Source organism: Arachis hypogaea, chromosome 8 (assembly GCF_003086295.3).
Source record: "Arachis hypogaea cultivar Tifrunner chromosome 8, arahy.Tifrunner.gnm2.J5K5, whole genome shotgun sequence".
Classification (NCBI taxonomy): Eukaryota; Viridiplantae; Streptophyta; class Magnoliopsida; order Fabales; family Fabaceae; genus Arachis; species Arachis hypogaea.
This window is the reverse complement of record NC_092043.1, coordinates 25042114-25065020: the sequence shown is the minus strand read 5'-3', so window position 1 is coordinate 25065020 and position 22907 is coordinate 25042114. Positions and strand designations below refer to the sequence as shown.

Genomic DNA, 22907 nt, shown 5'->3' with positions numbered 1-22907 from the left:
ATTGATCTGGATGATGATATGACGGAAGACGATCCTAACCCAGAGGATCGATGGTATCAAGAAAATAATGATCAACAGAAAAATGTCAAGGAATTTGACCCATGCCCAGTTATTCCGGTCTCAAAGGAAGAATTTGAGGATTGGTGCAAGCCCTGGAAAAATGCTCTTATTGTGAAATTGCTGGGCAAAAGGGTTGGTTTAGCCTTCATGGAACAACGTCTAAAAAAGAGCTGGGTAAGAAATGGTACTATCAATGTTATTGATATGGACCGTGACTATTTTCTTGTTCATTTTTCAGATGATGAGGACTACTCTCATGCACTTATGGAAGGACCATGGATGATTGCGGGTCACTATCTCGTTGTCCAAAGATGGAGACCTTTCTTCCTCACATCAGAAGATATTGTTCGAAGGATTGCTGTTTGGATTCGCATACCTAACTTGCCCATTGAGCTTTATAATCAACGCTTCTTGTGGAGGGTGGGATCAGCCATTGGTCATATGCTCAAAATCGATCGTACGACTTCTATACATTCAAGAGGAAAATTCGCTAGAATATGTGTGGAAATTGATCTGGCTAAAAAATTGGTGCCTCGAATCTCTGTGTTGGGTAGTGAACTAAATATTGAGTATGAAGGGTTACATCAAATCTGTTTCTCTTGTGGAAAATATGGGCATCGACTTGACTCTTGCTACGAAAATCTTGGAGGACAAATGCCGTCACAACCGGCAAACCCAGGTGGTGGTGAGACGACCGGGGGAGGAGCTACTGTTGACGGTGAAGAAGTCCAAAATGGAAATAATAATCCAGGAATTAATGCACAGGAGCCCAGTGTTAAAGACTCTCCGGATTTTGGCCCATGGATGCTAGTTAAAAGGCCAATTAGAAGGAAAAAAGATATTTCCTTTCCTAAAAAGAAAGAAGCTCATTATGATTATGATTCCAATTCTAATATAGAAAGGGAAACCAATCAGGAAGCCATTTATTTGGAAGGGGGGTCACGCTTTAATGCCCTTTATGAAGAAGGAAATTTATCTCATGAAAACCCAAATGAAAAAAAGGAAAATGGACTTAAGGAGAATGGGCCTTTATTTGTTAAGGCCCAAGGTGGGTTAGACAAAGGACAAGCCTTGAAAAAAAAAATCCCTTAAGGTTAATAATTCAAAAAACCAAGCTAGTCACAAGAGTGGCCCAAATGCCAAAATAGGAGTTACAAGGAATGAGAAGTCTATTCTTCCTAAAGTCCAGAATCAGGAAAAATAAGTAGCCATTCACGATGATGCCATCGAATCCCCCTCTCCCCAGAAATCAAAGTGCAGGGACCCAGAAGTAGAAGCTATGGAATTAATGATGCTTGAGAGCATGCGTTGCCTTCAGCAAGAGCAAACGGAGGCATATCTAGCAATGAAGGAGCCCGGTAAGTCTATTGATCGAAACCTTGTAAGAACTAATCTCCCCAAGCGCAGAATGACCGAAAGTTCCACATCTGGTGGCGTCATGATGGAGCAAACCATGATTAGCCAGCCGAGCAAACCACCTGATGGGCAGGTGATTATTTTACCAACATTAAAAAATAAAGAGGGGAGCTTATCCCGGGACCGGAGTGGCCTGAAGCAAAAGGCGAATTCCCAGAGATGATCTTCAGGTTTTTCATAACCTTTCTTTTATTATGTTTTCCTTATGAATATTATTAGCTGGAATTGTAGAGGTGCTGGTGCTAAATCCTTTCCTTATCTTATTAGAGACTTAAGGCGTGAATTTGATGCTAATTTTCTTCTCTTATTTGAAACTCATTTAAGTGGGGATCGGGGAAAAGAGGTTAGAAATAAATTAGGCTTTGATGGTTGCTTTGTGGAGGAAGCAAATGGCCACTCCGGTGGTATATGGGCTCTTTGGGATTCAAGTACTTGGAAGGTTGACATCCTTGGCCATAATAGACAATTCATTCATCTTTTGGTCTCTTGTAAAAATTCTACCACTTGGTTACTCACAGCCATTTATGGTAGTCCCCAAAAAGTTAACAGGAAGCTTTTGTGGAACAATTTGAGGAATCTGGCTGAGAACATTAATGCTCCATGGTGCTTAATTGGTGATTTCAATGCTACTTTACATGACCACAAAAGACGCGGAGGTGCTATTAGAAATGACTCTGGCGCTTGCTCTGACTTTCAGAATTGTGTTTCTGATTGTGGGTTGATTGATTTGGGGTTTGTGGGCTGGCCGTTTACCTGGAAAAGGGGTAATTTAGTGATCAGGCTGGACCGTGCTTTAGGGAATTTAGATTGGCAAATCCAATTCCCTGAGGCTTGCATTAAACATTTGCCTATGCTCAAATCAGATCATGCCCCCCTCTGCCTTCAATTATCTCAAAACGGTATGGGCAATGGAAGGAAAAGACCGTTTCGCTTCCTTACTGCTTGGCTGCACCACCCAGAATTTGATGGCATGGTTAGAAACTGTTGGAAGTTTGAAAGTTCTTGGTCAAACAGTATTCACAATTTCCAGAGAGCTCTCAAGGATTGGAACAATTCAGTTTTTGGAAATATTTTCAAAAGGAAAAAAAGAATTCTCTTTCGACTTCAAGGCATTGCAAATTCCCTCTCTAATGGAGTCAACCACTACCTAGAGGATCTACAATTTCGGCTATGCAAAGAATATGAAGAAGTGCTTGCTCAGGAAGAATTGTTGTGGTTCCAAAAATCTCGGAGTAATTGGATCGAATTTGGCGATCGTAATACTAAGTTCTTCCATGGGTATACGATGATTCGAAGAAGAAGAAACAGAGTTCTTGCCTTACAAAATGATGATGGTACTTGGGTCACTAAGAAAAACGATTTGGAGCAGCTTGCTTTCTCATTTTTCTCTAATCTCTACCAAGATACCAGCGATAACCCTCCCTATGTGCTAGAAAATGAATTTCCGACCCTTAACACTACTGAGCTTAATATCTTGGGTGGTGAAGTGATGCACCAGGAGATTAAGGATTCTCTATTTGGTATTGGGAGCCTAAAAGCACCGAGCAGGGATGGCATACAAGTTGTTTTTTACCAACAGTATTGGGAAAAAGTCGGACCGGACCTCTGTAGGTTGATCCAAACTGTCTTCCACAATCCCAAGCACGTCAGTGAGCTGAATGAGACCCTCATCACCCTTATACCAAAGGTAGATTCTGTGTCTAACCTCAAACAAATGAGGCCCATAAGCCTATGTAATGTTTCGTACAAGATTGTTACTAAAATTCTGGCTAGTCGTATGAGAAGAATCATGGAGAAGCTGGTTAGTCCGACCCAATGCAGCTTTGTGCCAGGAAGACAAAGTTCAGATAATATTATCATTGCACAGGAAGTAATCCACTCCATGAGAAATAAAAAAGGGAGGCAGGGATGGATGGCGATCAAGATCGACCTCGAAAAGGCGTATGATAAGCTCAAATGGTCTTTTGTGGAGGATACTTTAAAGGACATTGGGCTTCCTTCCAATACTATTGAACTTATTCTCTCATGTATCTCCTCTGCAAGAATGCGAGTTCTTTGGAATGGTGAAGAATTGGAGGAGTTTAAACCAACAAGGGGTATTCGACAAGGGGACCCAATATCTCCTTACATTTTTGTCTTGTGCATTGAACGCCTATCTCAGCTTATTAACTGTGCGGTCAATCACGGTTTTTGGAAGCCGATTCGCATCAAGAGACGGGGTCCGGCACTATCTCACCTATGCTTTGCAGACGACTTGATTCTTTTTGCTGAGGCTAATATGGACCAGGCTAGTGTTATAAAAAGATGTCTTAATGCTTTCTGTGAGAGCTCTGGGCAAACGGTTAGCCAGGAAAAAACTCGTATCTTCTTCTCGAGTAATGTTGGGGGCCCCATTAGAGAAGAGATCAGTGATGCCTTGGGCTTCGCCAGAACGGACAACTTGGGAAAATATCTTGGAGTTCCTCTCCATCACAATAAGGTGTCTGGTAGTACTTTCGATGATATCATTAGCAAACTCAACACGAGACTCAACTCTTGGAAGGCTTCATCCCTCTCCTTGGCAGGAAGAAACACCCTGGTGAAATCTGTCCTTTCTTCTATTCCATCATATACTATGCAAACTGCGTTACTTCCCTCTACTACTTGTAATGCTATTGACCGTAAATGTAGGAATTTTCTCTAGGGAGAAACCGCTCAATCAAAAAAGATTCATCGCTTGAGTTGGAAAAAAGTTGGCGAGCATAAAAATAATGGTGGATTGGGCATTCGTCATGCTCGTACCCTCAATCGAGCCTTCATGATGAAAGTAGGTTGGGGCCTCATTGAGAAGAAGGATGCTCTTTGGGATAGAGTTTTGCGATCCAAATATGGAGGAGGTGAAGACATTATCCCGAGAGTAGAGCGAAAACAGAGCAACTCAAATCTGTGGAAAGGAGTTTGCGAAAACTGGGAGAATGTAAAAAAAAACACCATTTGGCGGATTGGAGATGGCTCGAAAATCAATTTCTGGAAACATAATTGGGTGCCTAACTTAGGGAGCCTGGATAAGCATGTTCACCAGGTAAGTATTGATACTATTGACTATAATAGCTCCCTCACGGATTTTCTGTCTATTTCAGGAGATTGGGACATCAAGAGGATTAAGGAATGGCTCCCAGATGATATTGTCAAAAAGATCAATGCATTGGCCCCACCATCCCCTTGGAAGGAGAAAGACCAAATCGCTTGGGCGCTCACCTCAGATGGGTCTTTCAAACTTAAATCGGCCTATCAAGATATTCATGATACCACTGGTCAACCCAACAACATCTTCAGCCTTGTTTGGAAGTGGAAAGGTCCAGAACGCATCCGCATGTTCCTATGGTTAGTAGCCCATGACGCTATCCTTACTAATGCAGCAAGGAAGAGACGACACATGGCAAGTGATGATCGCTGCCCCAGATGTAGCAGCAATGAAGAATCCACTTTACATATCCTTCGTGACTGCTTCTTCGCCAAGAGCATCTGGCGCAATCTCCTTCCTTCAAGTCAACTGCCTTCATTCTTCGGCTCTGATCTTTCGAACTGGCTTTTAAGCAATATATCAAAAGAAACAAACTGGTCAAATTTGTTTGGTTACGCGACTTCCTACCTGTGGTTTTGCCGAAACAGTTTAGTGTTTGAGAATAAGTTGATTCCTTCTACCTTGGCTTTATTCAATATTAAAGCGAGACATGAGGAATACCTAAGAGTTATGGAGAACCAGTGGAAATGAAGCACACCGTTCCAGCCCACAACAACCTCATACGCTGGTTTCCTCGTGCAGAAGATGTTATTAAACTCAATGTTGATGGCTCCTTTTATGAAAATCAGAATAATGCAGCATGTGGGGGAGTTTTTAGAGATCACTTGGGGAGATATATTGCTGGTTTCTCTTGCAATCTGGGTAGTTGCTCTATAATGCAAGCTGAAATTTGGGGGGTTGTGCGTGGCCTTCAAATTGCAGTGGCAAAGAACTTCCACCAAATCATTGTTGAAACAGATTCTACATCAGTTTTGGAGCTTGTAAAAAGCGGTTGCGATACAAGACACCCATGTGCATCACTTCTCGCAGATATCAACATTCAAGCTCAACGTCTGACTATCTCTGAATGGACCCACACTTTACGAGAAGCGAATTATGTCGCAGACATCCTTGCAAAAAAAGGACAGACTCTTCCCCTTGGCCTCCATGTTTATGATGTGCCCCCTCCTGATATATCTTTGGCCTTAGATTTGGATTGCTTTGGCTGTATGCGTCCTAGGGGTTCCTAGTTTTGTTTTACTGTTTTTGTTTCTTTTGTTTGGGGTCTTTGACCCCCCTTTCTCATCAAAAAAAAAGATACATGAAAATAAGCTATATTTAACAAGGATTTTTTCTCGTTATAAATTAAAAAAATTATTATTTTTTCAATAAAAATATAATTTATTCTTATGTATTTTTGTGTACTTCTAAGTACTCTTAAGACGATAATAATAATTGTTATTGTATACTCCTATATACTTTTTGAAGACAATAAAAATAATATTTAAAAAATTAAAATTAAAAAATAATAATTTTTTTATTTTATTTTAGTAAAAGAATCTCCTATATACTTTTGTGTACTTTTTCTTTTCATATTTAATCATGAGCAACAATTTTTCTATCAGTCATCCAATACATTCTCAAGGCTTTAATCGGTTCCGTAAGTTTTTACATCAACAAGCGGGTTTCCATATCTATTGGAATTCCAGCTCTCTCGCGTAAAGAAAATCAATTCTCCAATGTTATTATTGTTGCGTATTCATCCGTGATTTTGGGATATGCTATTAATCCGATCATCACCTCATTTAAAAGATATTTATGGTTATGTTTGTTTTTAGAGATTTGATAAAATAAAATATGAGACAGAGATAATAGAATATAGATGATAAAAATTATTTTTGTATATTGTGTTTAGATAGTATAAGACACTAAGATAATGTATAATATTATATTTGGATACATATAGATAAAATTAAAATATTATATGAAATAACTAAAATAATTATATAATTTCAATTTTTTTCATTAAATACAAACTAATTTAATAGAGAATGAGAGTACGTTAGAGTACAGGAGATTACAAGAAGAATTGGTCTATGAACAAATAAGGTAAAAATGATATTAAAATAATAACGATAACATAAGAAGAAAGAAATTATCCGATTAAAAAGAGAGTGTCTGAGAAAAAAAGAAGAACGTAGAATAGAGAAGAAGCTAAAATTAAAGAAAACAAGAAGGGATAACAGTAGAATAATAAAAAATATCTTTGGACAAAAAGAGAAAAAATTTTGTAAGTATAATACTCACACTTAATTGGCCCTAGGATCACTGATTCATATAAATGACGCTATCATATTTTTCATCTCTCAAACTCACTAACACTCATAATAACAAGGAGAGAATTTTTTGAAACAAACACTAAGTATTTTGGTTCATGGAGAGATATATAACAACATATCTATGAAGCCTTTATAGGCAAACTTTCATAATAAAATAATAATTCTTATAACAATGAAACACTAGTTGTAATAATTCAAGAAACATGTAGAAACTTTGACTAGTCAATTCCTTGTTCAATTTTGTTTCAAATTCTTAATCATCAATCTTGAAGCATCCAATTCATGATTCTTCATTCTTCTAATATGGAGATGATGAGTACAACTTGTATTCAATTCCAATTCAATTTGATTTTGAACTTCTTCAATGTTCTAGTATGTTGTAGTTGTACTACTTTCTTGAATATTCTTGATTTAATTTTCTAACATTGCCTCCCTTAAATTAAGCTTGTAGAGTTTATCATTCTAAACATCTTTTTCAACTTGTAAAATAATTCGGTCTTCAATGGCTTTGTAAATATATCTGCAACTTGTTCTTCAGTTGGACAGTACCCGATCACAACTTCTTTCTCATTTACCAATTCTCTAATTTTATGAACCCGAATATCAATATGCTTCGATCTTCCATGAAATACTGGATTTTTGTAAAGTGCAATAGCTGACTTGTTATCACAAAATATTATTGTTGGAGTACTTTGTTTCTCATTCAATTCCTCAAGAATTCTTCTAGCCCAACTGCTTGTATTGCACAACTTGTTGCTGCTATATATTCTGCTTCTGCTGTAGAGAGTGCTGCTACTGATTGTTTCTTTGATGACCATGAAATTGCACCACAACCAAGATGAAATACAAATCCTGAAGTACTTTTTCTTGTTTCTATATCTTCAGCCCAATCACTATCAGTGTAGCCAACAAGGTTTATTTAATTAGTATTCTCATAATAAATATCATCATTTAAAGTACCTTTAATATATCAAAGAATTCTTTTTGCCGCTTGCAAATGGTTGGTACAAGACTCCTCCATAAATCTGCTAAGCAAACTAACTCCAAACACAATATCTGGTCTAGTCGCAGTCAAGTACCTTAGACTTCCAATCAAGCTTTTGTAGTATGTGGAATTTATTGCTCTTCCTTTATCTTCTCTCAACAATTTGAACTTCTCTTCGACTGGAGTAGAAACTGGTTTTGAGTGCTCCATTTGAAATTTTTTCAAAATATCATTTGCATATTTCTTCTAAGAAATAAAAATTTCATCATCTTTTTAAAGAACTTCGATGCCAAGGAAATAAGACATCAATCCCATATCCATCATTTCAAAGTGCTTTATCATAGCCTTCCTGAATTCTGCAATTATCTTCAAATTATTGCCAGTAAAGATTAAATCATCAACATAAAGATACACGATCAAGATATCTCCAGGTTCAATGAACTTAATATAAAGATTATGTTCAAACTGACATCTTCTAAAACCATTCTCAATGAAATAAGAATCAATCTTCTTGTACCATGCTCTTGGTGCTTGCTTTAACCCGTACAAAACTTTCTTCAACTTGTAAACTTTATTTTCTTCTCCAAAAACTTCATATCCTGCAGGTTTCTCGACATACACTTCTTCTTCTAAAATGCTATTTAGAAATGCAAACATAACATCCATTTGATGTATCTTCCACTTATTTTGAGCCGAGAGTAAAATAATCATACGAATAGTGTCTAATCGTGCAACAGGAGCAAATACTTCAAAATAATCGATACCTGGATTTTGTTTGTATCCCTTAGCAACTAATCTTGCTTTGAAACGATCAACTTAACCACTGGGTTTGTACTTAGTCTTGTAAACCCACTTTACTCCAATTGGCTTCTTATCTGCTGGTAAATCTATCAGCTCCCATGTGTCATTCTTCTCAATGGCATGAATCTCCTCATCCATTGTTTTCTTCCAATTATTGTTTTTAGAGGCTTCTTCAAAGTTCAACGGCTCACAATCTGAAAATAGAGCAAAATTTATGATTTCTTCATCTGACGGATCGTTGTCATTGCCAACTTCATAATCTGCTAATCTAGCAGGTAGTCTCCTTTCTCTTTGAGGTCTTCTAGATGATTCTAGTTGTTCGGTTGCGTCCGGTTGTCTTTCTTCTTCATCATCACATGTATTTGAAATTACAATCGGATGCTTTTCTGTCTTTGTGTTCCAGTCTCACATGGCTTTCTCACCAAACGTCACATCTTTGCTATGATTACTTTCTTTATTTCTGGATTGTACAACTTGTATGCTTTTGAGTTTGTGCTATAGCCGATAAAGATACACTTCTCGCGTTTGTCATCTAACTTCTTCCTTAATTGATTTGGTACATGGGCATAAGCAATACACCCAAAGACTCTGAAATGATGAATGGAAGGCCGCTTTCCACTCCAAGATTCCTCTGGATTTTTATCACGAACACTCTTTGTTGGACACCTGTTTAAAATATGAACTGGTGTTGCGACTGCTTCTGCCCAAAACTCCTTAGGCATTTGTTTTGACTTGAGCATGCATCTGACCATGTCCATGATGGTTCTATTCTTTCTTTTAGCAACCCCATTTTGTTGAGGAGTGTATCTAGTTGTTAGTTGGTGTTGAATTTCGTATTGTTTAAAGTATTCTGAAGATGCAAGATATTCCGTTTCTCTATCTGTTCTGAGAATTTTGATTTTATAACCACTTTGTTTTTTAACAAACGCCTTGAATGTCTTAAAGACGTCACATGCTTCTGATTTATGCTTCAGAAAGTATACCCATGTATATCTACTAAAATCATCAATAAAAGTGATAAAGTACCTGCTACCACCATTACTTGGAACTTCTACAAAACAAATATCTGAATGCATAATTTCAAGTAGTCTTCTAGCTCTCCATGACTTTCCTATAGGGAATGTATCTTTGTGCTTCTTTTTCAGTTGACAAATCTCACAAGCACAATTGGAAATATGAATTCGTGGTAGACCAGAAATAAGTCATTTTTCTTGACAGGTAGTTTAGGCCAGAAAAATGAAAGTGCCCAAACTGCATATGCCGCAACCAATTATCATCAAGTATCACAGAACTCATGCAAGAGGGATTGACATGTTGAATTTTTAATAGAAACATTCTGTTTGAAGTCATCTTTGATTTATCTATGAACCTTTCATTGTTGTCAAATACAGTGCAATATCCACGATAAGTTATCATCTTATATCCCTTCTTAGATAATTTCCCCATACTCAGTAAATTATAATAAAGTTCATGAGCATAGAAAACATCATAAATATAACTTAGAGAACCATCCTTCAATCTAATTGGTATGTGCCCTTTTCCTTCAATATGGATCTTTGTACTATTACCAAATTTCAATAATAGTTTAACTGAATCATCTATTAAAGAAAATAACTCCTTTTTACCAGACATATGATTACCACAGGTATTATCCAAGTACCACATATTTTCATCTTTAGCACATGAATTACTTGTAAAAAATAAAGTTTGAGTACCCAGATTATCATCAGTATTTTTATGTTGATTTTCTGCAACGTGTGCTTGATTATTATTCATCACTTTGAATCTGCAATCTGCTGCTTTGTGTCCATACTCTCCATAATGAAAACAATTGAAATTGGTTCTTTCTTGATAAAAATTGCCTCGACTTCTTCCTCGGTTGACATGCCTGAAATTTGTTCCACCTCTTTCTTAATTAGGCGGTGTAAAATTATTGTAACTTCCTTGGTTGTAATTGCTACGACCTCTACCTCTGAAACTTCCTCTGCCTCTACTTTGAAAATTAAAACAACGACCTCGTCCTTCTTGTGTACGGCTTGATTCTGCAACATTGTTTAAATTCACTCGACTTTTCAGGGCTTCCTCAGTTGATTTTTCTGACTTCTCCAGTATTCTTCTGATGTGGCTTTCCATGGTTCCTTGCAACTCTGCAATCGTCATGGTGTCCATATCGTAGGACTCTAGTATCGTAGTCACCACATGGTCATACTTCATCGGCATGATGCGAAGAATTTTCTTCACCACTTTACTATTGGGCATATCTTCTCCATAGACTCTCATCTTATTGACAAGATCTGTAACACGAGTAAAATATTGCTCAACAGTTTCTGAGCTATACATCTCGTACCTTTTGTATTCTCTTCTGAAAGACTGTAGCTTTGCTTTCTAAGCTTTATCTACGCTTTTATATGACAATTTCAACGTGTTCCATGCTTCTTTTGCACTTTTGGCATTTGCTATTTTGCCAAACATAGTATTCTTACGATGGTATCGAGGGTTTAAGGGGAAAAAAGAATAAGTAGGAGGTAGAAAGAATAAGAGGAGATTGAAAAATGTTATTTTCTTTCTGATTCATATTTGATTTACAACAAGTCTTCTAATTTATAGATAGCTAGGGATCTATTTATGAGAATATTCTAAATTGATAATATTGATTTTTCCTAATATTTCTCGTGATTCTAAAATATCTCTTTGATTTGATTCAATCTTCTAACACTCCCTCTCAAGATGAGTAGTGAGGTCACCAATGCTCAACTTGCTGAGAACTTCGGCCAAAATTCTGCCTGAGACTGCTTTCGTAAGGACATCTGCCAATTGGTCTTCTGACCTAACAAAAGATAGTTCCACAGTACCTTCTTCAATTTTTTCTTTGATAAAGTGCCGGTCTACCTCAACATGTTTAGTTCTGTCATGTTGTACAGGATTCTCTGAGATGCTTATTGCTGCTTTATTGTCACATTTTAATTTGCTTACCAATGGAGGTGGAAACCCGATTTCAGATATGAGTTTCTTAATCCAAAGGATTTCAGTTATGCCTTTAGCAATTCCTCGAAATTCTGCTTCAACACTTGAGAGGGCAACAACCTTCTGTTTCTTACTTCTCCAGGTGACTAACTTACCTCCCACCAATGTAAAGTAGCCTGATGTAGATCTTCTATCATTTAGGTTACCGGCCCAATCAGCATCTATGTATGCTTCAATGTTAAGGTGCCCATTTCTTTTGAACTAGATTCCACTTCCCGGAGTTCCTTTCAAGTATCTGACTATTCTCATGACAGCTTCCATATGATTCTCCTGTGGTTGGTGCATAAATTGGCTAACTACCCCTACTACATAGGCTATATCTGGTCCGGTGTGTGACAAATAGGCCAACCAAACGTTGTTACCGTTCCTTATCTGCCAGTTTAGAGTCTTTCTCTAGTCTCAAGCCATGATTAACTTGCATAGGAGTGTCTGCAGGTTTACAGTAAACCACTCCTGTCTCTGCAAGGAGGTCTAGGATGTATTTTCTCTGAGAGATAAAGATTCTCTTATTGGAGCGTAAAACCTTTATTCCCAAGAAGTACTTTAATCCACCCAAGTCCTTCATTTCAAATTCTGTGAAGAGATTCCTCCTTAGCCTTGCAATTTCTTTATTGTCACTCTCTGTTATGATCATATCATCCACATAAATTATTAGGCATGTTATTAAATCCCCTCTACTTTTCAGGAATAAGGTGTGATCTGAGTTACTCTGCTTGTACCCGTATTTCTTCATGGCAACCGTGAACCTTCCAAACCAAGCCTGCGGTGATTGTTTCAAGCCATAGAGAGCCTTCTTCAATCTACACACTTCATTCTTCTCAAATTCTTCAGAGAATCCTGGTAGAGCTTCCATATATACCTCTTCTTTCAACTCTCCATGAAGGAAAGCATTTTTTTTACATCAAATTGGTGGAGAGGCCAATCTTCATTTGCGGCTACTGAGAAGAGGACTCTGATGGTATCAATTTTTGCTACTGGTGAGAAGGTTTCTGAATAATCAATGCCATAAGTTTGTGTGTACCCTTTGGCGACCAGCCTTGCCTTGTAACGTTCTACAGTACCATCTGTCTTGTATTTAATGGTGAATACCCATCGACACCTAACTGGTTTCTTTCCGGCCGATAGAATACATTTTTCCCAGGTTTTGTTCTTCTCTAGGGCTTCCATTTCTGTCTTCATAGCTTCTTGCCATTCAGTTCTTTTACTTGCTTCTTGGACTGTTCTGGGGATGTCTTCAGTTAGGAGGATGCTAGAAAAGGCCTTTGCAACCTCTGTCACTCCTTCTCTGGTTGTCTTTATCGGGTACTTTGAGTTGCGGGAGACATGTTCTGGAGAGTATCGATTGGGTGAAACACCTCTATTTCCTCTTAGAGGAAGTGTAAAGGGTTCTCGTTTTGATTCTTCAAGTTCTAGAGCTATACTGTCATTGTTAGCATCTTCATTAAAAGTATGGAGTAAATTATCAGAGTGGGATTCACTTACCTCTTGTATAACATTCTCAGAAGGAGTTTTACTGGTTGTGTGTACTGAGTGATTTTCTTCGTTGAGTAAGGTATGCTCGGTGGCTCCATCTACTCGCTCTGTTTGAACAGTTTCAAAGCAACAAAGGTTATCTAGCCAACTTGTCGATCCACTAAATTCTTCCCCTTGAACGCCATGTTGGCAACGGTAGTAAAATTCAGACTCTAAGAAATCACAATCCATTGTTACATGAATGCGACGAGTGACAGGATTGTAGCATCGATACCCATTTTGGTGTGTAGCATACACAACAAAGACACACTTTTTGCACAAGGTTCGAGTTTATTATTATTTTTTTTGGGATATGGATGAACACAGAGCACCTAAAAACTCGAGGTGGCAAGGTAAGAATGGGGGGAATGTTAGTCTGAGTGGCCAAAATTTGGAGGGGTGTTTTGTTGCCGAGGGCCTGAGTGGGTACGCAATCGAGAAGGTAGGCTGAGGTTGTAACAGCTTCAGGCCAAAAAGAACTTGACATTTGTGCATAAAAAAGCATGGCTCGAGTCATCTCAAGAATTTTACAATTTTTTCTCTCAGCGACACCATTTTGTTGGGGGTATATGGATAGGATGTTTGGCGGATAAGCCCATTTTTTTGCATGAAGTCTTTCATTGATTGATTTATGAATTCCACACCATTATCTGACCGGAGTATTTGAATTTTTTTATTGAATTGGGTATGAATCATTTGGTAAAAATCAAAGAACCAATTAGGAACTTCAGATTTATGTTTCAGAAAATATATCCAAGTCATGCGAGAAAAATCATCCACAAATAACACAAAATATTGAAAGGAATTATTTTGGGACTTCGGTGTGGGACCCCACACATCAGAATGGATAAGAGAAAAAATAGAATTGACTCTTGTATTGCTTGGAGAAAAAGTAACTCTATAATTTTTTGCACGAATACAAGTCTCACATTTAATAGTTTCAGTGTTTTTCAAAAAAAGACTTGGAAATAAAATCTTAAGGTACCCAAATGAGGGGTGTCCCAAATGTCTGTGCCATAACCAAAGTTGCCTGGTAATTGTTCCGTGAGTAAGCATGGCATGTCCCTGGTGTGCTACCTCATCAACGTAGTAAAGCCTATCTCGCTCAGTACCACGCCCAATGATCTTCTTCGTAAGAATGTCCTGCAAAAGGCAGAAATTGGAATACATGAGTACCACACAATTTAACTCATTGGTTACTTGGCTAATAGATAACAGTTTAAAAGACAAATCAGGAACATAGAGGCATTTTTTCAATTTTAAATTTTTTGAAAAAACAATAGAGCCTTCCCCTTTAACTTTAATTAAATCGCCACTAGCAGTCTCAATGTGGGCCTTTGAGGGCTTGGTCAAGCTGTCAAAATCCTCGAGTTCATATGTCATGGTGTCAGTGGTCCCACAATCGAAGATCCACTCTTTTGATTTTTTATAGGACCTTGGTTATGGCCCCATTCCCAGCAATTAAACCAAGGCCATTATATGACCCATCTTGGTATAGCCCGTTACCGCCCTCTTTTTCTCTCTTACCTTGTTGCATTGTGGCCACCGAAGCCTTACCGTGCTGTGCCCTGCAGTTTTCTCCTTCTTTTTCTCCGGTGCCACTGCTGCTGGTAACCTTCGGGATGCCCATGGCGGTGGCGCCTCTCCCTTGACCGGATTTGTTCTTTGGTTTCTTGTGATTATCCTCCCACCATTCTAGATATCCTACGATTCTAAAGCATGTTTCCTTGGTGTGTTTGTTCATTCCACAGTGGGTACAGTAAAGATGGCTTTTGTCTTCTCTCTCTTTCTTCCGCGATGATGACCACCGTCCAACAGTGTCTGAGCGACCACGCCTTTGACCGCCTTGATCGGTTATGTTTTTCGCAGCGAAGCCTGTCCCGATCTCTCCTTGTGATGCCTCTCCTACGCCATCGGTGGTAGGCTTCAGAATCTGAAGTCGGGCCGCCTCCCTCCGGATAGTGGCGTAGGTAGATTCTATTGAAGGAGCAGGTTCTTGTTTTAATAGATCTCTTCTAACAGTGTCAAATTTGTCATCTACACCAGTTAGAAATTGGTATAGTCTCTGTTCCTGTTTTAATCGATTGAAAGTCGTAATATCTAATGGGCATTTCATGGGATTTGGTTGTTTTTTGTCTATTGCCATCCAAATGGCTTGTAGTTTGTTCCAGAAATCCTCTAGGGTACCTTGTTCTTATTTTTGCGTGTTTGCTTGTCGATACAGGTCGTAGATTTGTATCGGATCCGTTCCGCTTCCGTATGTGGTTGCCAAGCCATCCCACAAAGCTTTTGCCGTTGAAAATTGAAAGACATTAATCATTAGGCTTGCTTCGATGTTCTGGATGATCCAAGTAAAAACAGTCTGGTCTCTTTGCTCCCATTATTCATATGTCGGTTCTGTTTCTGCTAGTGCTGGGGGTATCCCTGTCAGATGAGCCTTCTTTCCTCTTCCACCGATTGCTTTTCTCATTAGGGTTGCCCACAGAGGATAATTATCCCCATTCAATTGGAAACCAATTGATAGACTGTCAGAGTTGATTTATGAAGATTGCATTCCAAGGCTGCTCCACAGCAACTTTGCGATCTACAGCGTCAGCTCATCAGCTTTGTTTGAATTATTGCCAGTATTAACACTGGTATCTTCGTCAGATGTTGACATTTTGTTTTGGCTAATTTGGCTGAGAGAGTATAGAAACGATGATCCAATTCTGAGTTCCCAGGACCTAACACCGCTCTGATACCATCTTACGATGGTATCGAGGGTTTAAGGGAATAAGAAAAAATAATTAGGAGGTAGAAAGAATAAGAGGAGATTGGGAAATGATATTTTCTTTCTGATTCATATTTGATTTACAACAATTCTTCTAATTTATAGATAGCTAGGGATCTATTTATAGAAATATTCTAAATTGATAACATTGATTTTTTCTAGTATTTCTCGTGATCCTAAAATATCTCCCTGATTTGATTCAATCTTCTAACAAGTATAATCTACACCTTGATGAATTTGAGATAGCGCCAATTGATCTCTCCTCTGTTGGGCAGCATCTGCTCCTTCTTGCAAACCCGGTTCAATAAAATTTCACAGATTTTGGACCTTCAAATGGGTAGACATCAAAGTCTCCCAATAACTATAATCAAGTTTCCTATCTATCTTGGGACAGGACCACACAATATTAAAAGTGTTTGCCATACCAACTCTATCAACAAATAACTATGTGAGAATTCTCCCACACCTCACAAACTCTCAAACACCAAGCGCTGGATTAACTAGCTCTGATACTAAATGTAAGTATAATACCCACACTTAATTGGCCCTAGGATCACTCACTCATACAAATGACGCTATCATATTTTTCATCTCTCAAACTCACTAACACTCATAATAATAAGGAGAGAATTTTTTGAAACAAACACTAAGTATTTTGGTTCATGGAGAAATAGATAACAACATACATATGAAGCCTTGATATAGGCAAAACTTCATAATAAAATAATAATTCTTATAACAACTAAGCACTAGTTGTAATAATTCAAAAAACATGTAAAAACTTTGACTAGTCAATTCCTTGTTCAATTTTGCTTCAAATTTTTAATTATCAATCTTGAAACTTCCAATTCATGATTCTTCATTCTTCTAATATGAAGATGATGAGTGCAACTTGTATTTAATTCTAATTCAATTTGATTTTGAACTACTTTAATGTTCTAATATGTTGTAGTCGTAGTACTTTCTTGAATATTCTTAATTTAATTTTCTAACATAATTTTATTAAAAAGCCTGTGTTCACTTTCTCAATTTTTATATTCATCATTGTCTTTCATAAAAGAGTGGACACAAAAATATAAAATATTATCATGCATGTATCTAGGGTCTGTATCTCTGTTTTCAAATACTTTTTAAACATTTTTTTGTCCATATCCTATGTCTTTTTTTAAAAACAAACACTACCTATTATCTGTCTATCGAAATCAGAAGAACAAAGAGTGAATCCGTCATTATAGCAAAGCAAGATCCTTTTATCAGTATTTTTAAAGCTCTTCGCCAATTGTTATAATGATCTTTTCTTGTATTTTTTTTTGTTGTTTTCTTTTTCGGACAAAAAAAACCGTCATTGAATGCTATCAAACTTAATAGTACAATTGAGTATGATCAATTGATTCATTATTAAAAGGATGGTTATTCGATTCCTATTTTAAGTATGAAAATAAGTTTGTCGATTCCTATTTTAGGTATGAAAATAAGTTTGTGGAAAATCTTTTGTTCTTAAATAGATTACTTATGACAAAAAAATTATAATTGTATTTGGTATAAATATTTCAAAAAAGAAAATATAACAATTGCCTAAAAAAATGTTTAAATTTATATCATATTTTTCTTCTTGAAAATACACCTCCTAAACAGATGGTTACTGTCCTAATGAATGATGAACAATAAAATTTTTTGGTGAATAAAGGAGGCTTCAAGCCCCATAAACAAAAACTCAAAATTATACTCAAACCCAAAAAGCAACATGACTAGAGGGACCCTGATTAATCACCAATCAGCTAAAAAGCACTAACTATCTCTAGGTCTACCCAAAAAGATGAGCCAATTCACCGACACATATCAAATATCTATCAATTATTGTAGTTTTCTATATATTATCTATTCTTTTTCTTTATTTTTCTTTTTAGTTGTTCTAAATGATCGTGCTTTAGTACATGGTCAACAATGTTATTTTCATGGAGGGGTAGGTCAATCTGAAGGGCACTGGATTCTCTAAGAACTAACCAAATCTTGTGATCATTGTCTTAAGTGGGGACACTTCATGAAATGGACCATACCCATGTGTGTCTCACCATTTCTTGTTCCTTCATTGGCTTCCTAGATTAATATATACCTTATTTCACAACAACATTTTCCGGGTATTTATTCACTTGTATCCATTTTCCTATGCACTTTTTTTTTTTCTAGAGAAAAATCCGAATTTATTATTTCATATATTGATGACCACACCTAAAAATATTATGGTGTTACACGTGCTAATTAAAGAGGCCATGCAAATATTGCACAATTCAACATTTAAGTTTTAATATACATAGTAAAAAATAAAAATTATTGTTCCAAAATCTACCTTAGATATCAGTTACATGGATGAAATTGAAGGAATGTAAACTAGAATTGTTATTTTTTATTATATAAAGTGAGATTTTTAACTATTCTCAACTTATAATAATTTTCGTGATAATTTTTTCAAAATATCTCAATAAAATTATAAAAACATAAAATCTTATTTATAAGACTTTTTTTTCAAGTATTTACTCTTTGATGTGAGATTTTTTTTTTTCTTTACATATTAGTAGTTACACAAAATTCATAATACGTTAGGGTGAAGTTAGTACAGTAACAAGAGATATATAACATCCAACTACCATTGATACAGTTTGGATTTTGGAAATTGAATTTTTATCCATACTCAGTTTATTGTCACAATAATTGGAACAATGTCCAGCAATGCATGATGGCCTTCATTATTTTTTCATATTACATTGAATACTATTACTGCATATGGTTTAGACTTCAGACAACAGAAGACATAAGTTCAAAAGATTTAGCCACTTCTTCAACTTGTGGGACCTGAATTCCACTTTCAGTATTCTTAAGCTAGCTATGATGTCATGATTACTGAGAAAGACATTGAAACATGAGCCTAAAAAATAGTCTAAATTGTAGAAACTATAGTGTAAGGTATCAATCTTTAGTTTTCAAACTAGGATATAGAATCCCATGATGGTGATTGTCTTAATTGTGTTGAATTATGTTAGTGACACCTAATTCAATGATCCTCCTCTCTTTGTTTTGGCCAAAATTTATGCCATTTACAATGCTTCTACAATTACCCCACCAATCTATTTTCTACTTTTTGTTTTCATTTGATCTTGTTATTAGTGTTTCCTGAAGAATCAGGGAACTGTCATTTTCAGAATTTGTCTATCATGTGATTAATTTCAACAAATAATAGAGGCTCTTCAGCCCTGAAGAGAAGGAAACATTTCTCCTTATGCTTCCATGACTAGAATGCATAATTAGTTATTACTTTGGTTAGCATTGTCGGTATGCTTTAATTGTAGGACTTTCCACATTTTGCTTCTGCTTCTTCTGCTACCAAACTCTTTAATTTTATTCTTCTTGTGACTGTACCTGAAAACTCAGAGATCCTCAGAATCAAAATGGGGTTACAGCTGATACTATTCCTGTTAATCAAGCTACATTTAGTTCTCTGTATTCCACAGCTTCATCAATATGCAGGTTTGTTCTGAATTAGTTTTACTATGGATATATATATGTATGATCTTCTATGAAAACTTCAAGATTAAACTTTATTCTTTTTCTGTAGCAACAAATCTGCACCATTCAAGGGTCAGAAGCCATTCAAGTATTGCATTGCCACCATCTAAGTCATCATATTCTAGAGTTCCTGCATCTATAGCACTTCCTCCTTCCAAGGCATCTTATGGAGTTCATGGAACTACTGCAGTTTCACCATCCAAGTCATTCTCCAAAGCTCCTACAAAGATGTGGATTCATGGTTATGTGGATTCTCCAATATCATCACATCATAAGCACCACAATTACAAAAGAAAATTTAGAAACCAAACTCCTGAGCCAACCTACCCAAACAATCCTCATACTCATCAAGGTTTGACTAAAACTGTTGCACAACTTTCAGATTTGTTCATGTTTACATGCCAAAATTACTTAAATTTTTTCCTCTGAAATTCCTTGAAAATGTAGGTACTTCAGTCTTCAAATCACAACCTCATTTATTTTCACCAAAAAGCTGGAATTCTGCTGCACCTGCACCATCACCATCACCATCAGTTTTATCAGAACACTTGAATGGTATAAAGTATAAAGTAAATCCCTCATTGTGTTCATTCTTTTTAGCTTTATGTTCTGATATTTTTTCTAACCTGATTGCTAATTAGATATGTTCTCATACCACCTCAATGTTTGTTATGCTTTGTCCATGTCCATTGTCAGTGCCCTCTCCCTCCCCAAGAATTTCACCTCTAGGTTCATCATTGAATAAGATAAAGACTCCACCACCAGCATATGCTTTGGTTCTTCCACCTCCACCACCTAATAAGGGTATTATTCTAAATCTTTTACAGAACTATAACTATTTACATTACTCATTGACACTACTAGTTCCTTCATTTTCAACAATTTAAACAAACAAGGTTTTATATTGATCCTATTCCTTTTAGATTGCATGATGGTGACTTGCTCAGAGCCATTGACAAATACACCTCCTGGATCTCCTTGTGGTTGTGTGTGGCCACTTCAAGTTAAACTCCACATCAGCATTGCAATATACAAGTTCTTCCCTTTGGTTTTCAAGCTAGCTGAGGAAATTGCAGCCAGTCTTTTGTTGAGTCGCAACCAGGTTCACATTGTTGGAGCTAATGCAGCAAATCATCAACTAGAGAAAACCACTGTTCTCTTAAATTTGGTACCTCAAGGAGTTAAGTTTGATGATACAACAGCATTCTTGATATACAAGAAATTCTGGCACAAAGAAATTCTCACTGATGCTTCCCTTTTTGGTGCCTATGAAGTACTCTATGTTCATTATCCAGGTTATGCCTTGATTCCAAGTTTCTTGCCTATCTACAAATTAAACTTATATTGTATATATTTAGTTTCATTCATACTTTGGATAACACATGATGATGCAGGTCTTCCACCTTCTCCACCTTCAAGTCCTTTTGATGTTTCTGGTATAGTTGACCCAGATGCTGTTGGTAATGATGGGAATTTAATAAAGCCTTTAGGAGTTGATGTCTCTAATAAGAAGAAAAAAGAAGGGAATGGCGAAAGAACGGTTGGTATGCTCGTGTTGTCGTGTTTTGCAGCTTCTGTTCTGTTCCTTGGAGTTACTTGGCTTTGTCTATTGAAATGCCACTGTCCAGCCCTTGAAACTGAACAAGCTACAGATGTTATAATTGCACCCTCTTTCAAAAATTCAGGTAAGTAATGGAACTTTCAACAAAAGACAAGTATAGAAAATGGTTATTATTTCATTTGTAAAATGTTTCTCCTTGAAGTTTGAAGTGCTGGAAAAACATGCTAATTTGCAATATGAATAAAGCAGGCATTGCCAGGTCATTGCCTTATGAGAACATGGTGAATTCTAGATCAACCTCAACCAATTCTGGAACAATAGCATATGCAGGATCAGCTAAGATATTCACTTTGAATGAAATAGAGAAAGCAACAAATAGCTTCAGTTCTTCAAGAATATTAGGAGAAGGTGGCTTTGGCCTTGTTTACAAAGGAGGCCTACAAGATGGGAGGGATGTTGCAGTGAAGATTCTCAAAAGGGATGATCATCATGGCGGCCGCGAATTTTTGGCCGAAGTTGAGATGCTTAGCCGTCTGCACCATAGAAATTTAGTTAAATTGATAGGTATATGCATTGAGAAACAGAGTCGTTGCCTTGTCTATGAGCTTGTTCCTAATGGAAGTGTAGAATCCCACTTACATGGTAATTAAATCATAGTTCGTCAATTTTGAAACTCAAACCATGATTTCTTCTCAGATACTGACTTTGAATGCACAATTTGTTCACAGGTTCAGACAAGGAAACAGGTCCACTTGATTGGGATGCACGGATGAAGATTGCGCTTGGCGCTGCTCGAGGATTGGCTTATCTGCATGAAGATTCAAATCCATGTGTCATACATAGAGACTTCAAGTCTAGCAACATCTTGTTGGAACATGACTTCACACCCAAGGTATCAGATTTTGGATTGGCTAGAACAGCACTTGATGAGAGAAACAAGCACATTTCCACACATGTTATGGGCACATTTGGGTAATACTAATATGTGACATCCAAAGATGTTATAACATAATCATCTTTATTAAATTTCCTTAAGGTGAAACTGATTTTTCAGCTCATTGACATCTTGTTATGCAGGTATCTAGCTCCTGAATATGCAATGACAGGACATCTTCTTGTGAAAAGTGATGTTTACAGTTATGGAGTAGTCCTCCTAGAGCTCCTAACCGGGAGAAAGCCTGTGGACTGGTCGCGATCGCCTGGTCAAGAATACCTTGTTGCTTGGGTTCGTCCGCTTCTCACAAGTAAAGAAGGTTTGGAGATGATTATAGACCCGGATATAAAGCACAGCATTTCTCTTGACAGCATACTAAAAGTCGCAGCCATTGCATCCATGTGTGTGCAAGAAGAAGTCACTCAACGCCCTTTCATGGGTGAAGTTGTGCAGGCCTTGAAGTTGGTATGCAGTGAGTTTGAGGAGACAGACTATGCAAGACAGGCAAGTTTTCAAGATGATGTACAAGGGAAATTTTCCAAAAGTTCAGATGAGAGAGTGGATTTTTCTGTGTAAGAACTCCCTGAATGACTATGAAGCTAGTGAAGAGCCAGATAGATGCATCAACATAGAAGATGTTTAGTGCATCAGGGAAAAGAAGATGCATCTCTGGTAGAAAATGATAAATCTTGCTAGAGGGACTATCAGTGAGCATGAATTTTTAACTGAAATATGGCCTTGATCCCATTAAATTTGTCACAGCCTCAATGCAAATTCTATTGACAATTTCATTGTTTGTTATATTATATTCGGAAGTTGGTGTTTCAAACTTCAGGAGCAAAATGAATGAAGCTTGTATCCTTGTATGGAATTAATCTATTTATGTTGCTCTTTATGTCAG

At 37.0% G+C, this 22907-nt stretch overlaps 1 protein-coding gene across 2 annotated transcripts; it reads left to right on the top strand.

Annotated features, from left to right (window-relative positions):
- Positions 1 to 1242: 1242 nt before the first annotated feature.
- Positions 1243 to 22906, top strand: LOC112706514 (receptor-like serine/threonine-protein kinase ALE2). 2 transcript variants are annotated; one of them, XM_072200878.1, is made up of 10 exons: positions 1243 to 1646; positions 19377 to 19472; positions 19561 to 19863; positions 19959 to 20066; positions 20208 to 20315; positions 20435 to 20806; positions 20906 to 21196; positions 21319 to 21714; positions 21801 to 22044; positions 22150 to 22906. In XM_072200878.1, the coding sequence occupies exons 2-10, from the start codon at positions 19394 to 19396 to the stop codon at positions 22580 to 22582; spliced, it is 2334 nt and encodes a 777-aa protein (XP_072056979.1). In that variant the 5' UTR covers positions 1243 to 1646; positions 19377 to 19393; the 3' UTR covers positions 22583 to 22906. The 2 variants fall into 2 exon arrangements, with proteins under 2 accessions (XP_072056979.1, XP_072056980.1); XM_072200879.1 differs by lacking the exon at positions 1243 to 1646 and having other exon boundaries at positions 18853 to 19472; positions 21322 to 21714.
- The last annotated feature ends 1 nt before the right edge of the window (position 22907 follows it).

Coding starts and splice junctions, on each gene's coding strand:
- LOC112706514 (XM_072200878.1), top strand. CDS start 19,394: ATGGGGTTACAGCTGATACTATTCCTGTTAATCAAGCTACATTTAGTT. Junction 19,864..19,958: donor CAATCCTCATACTCATCAAG/GTTTGACTAAAA, acceptor TTGAAAATGTAG/GTACTTCAGTCTTCAAATCA. Junction 20,807..20,905: donor ACTCTATGTTCATTATCCAG/GTTATGCCTTGA, acceptor ATGATGATGCAG/GTCTTCCACCTTCTCCACCT.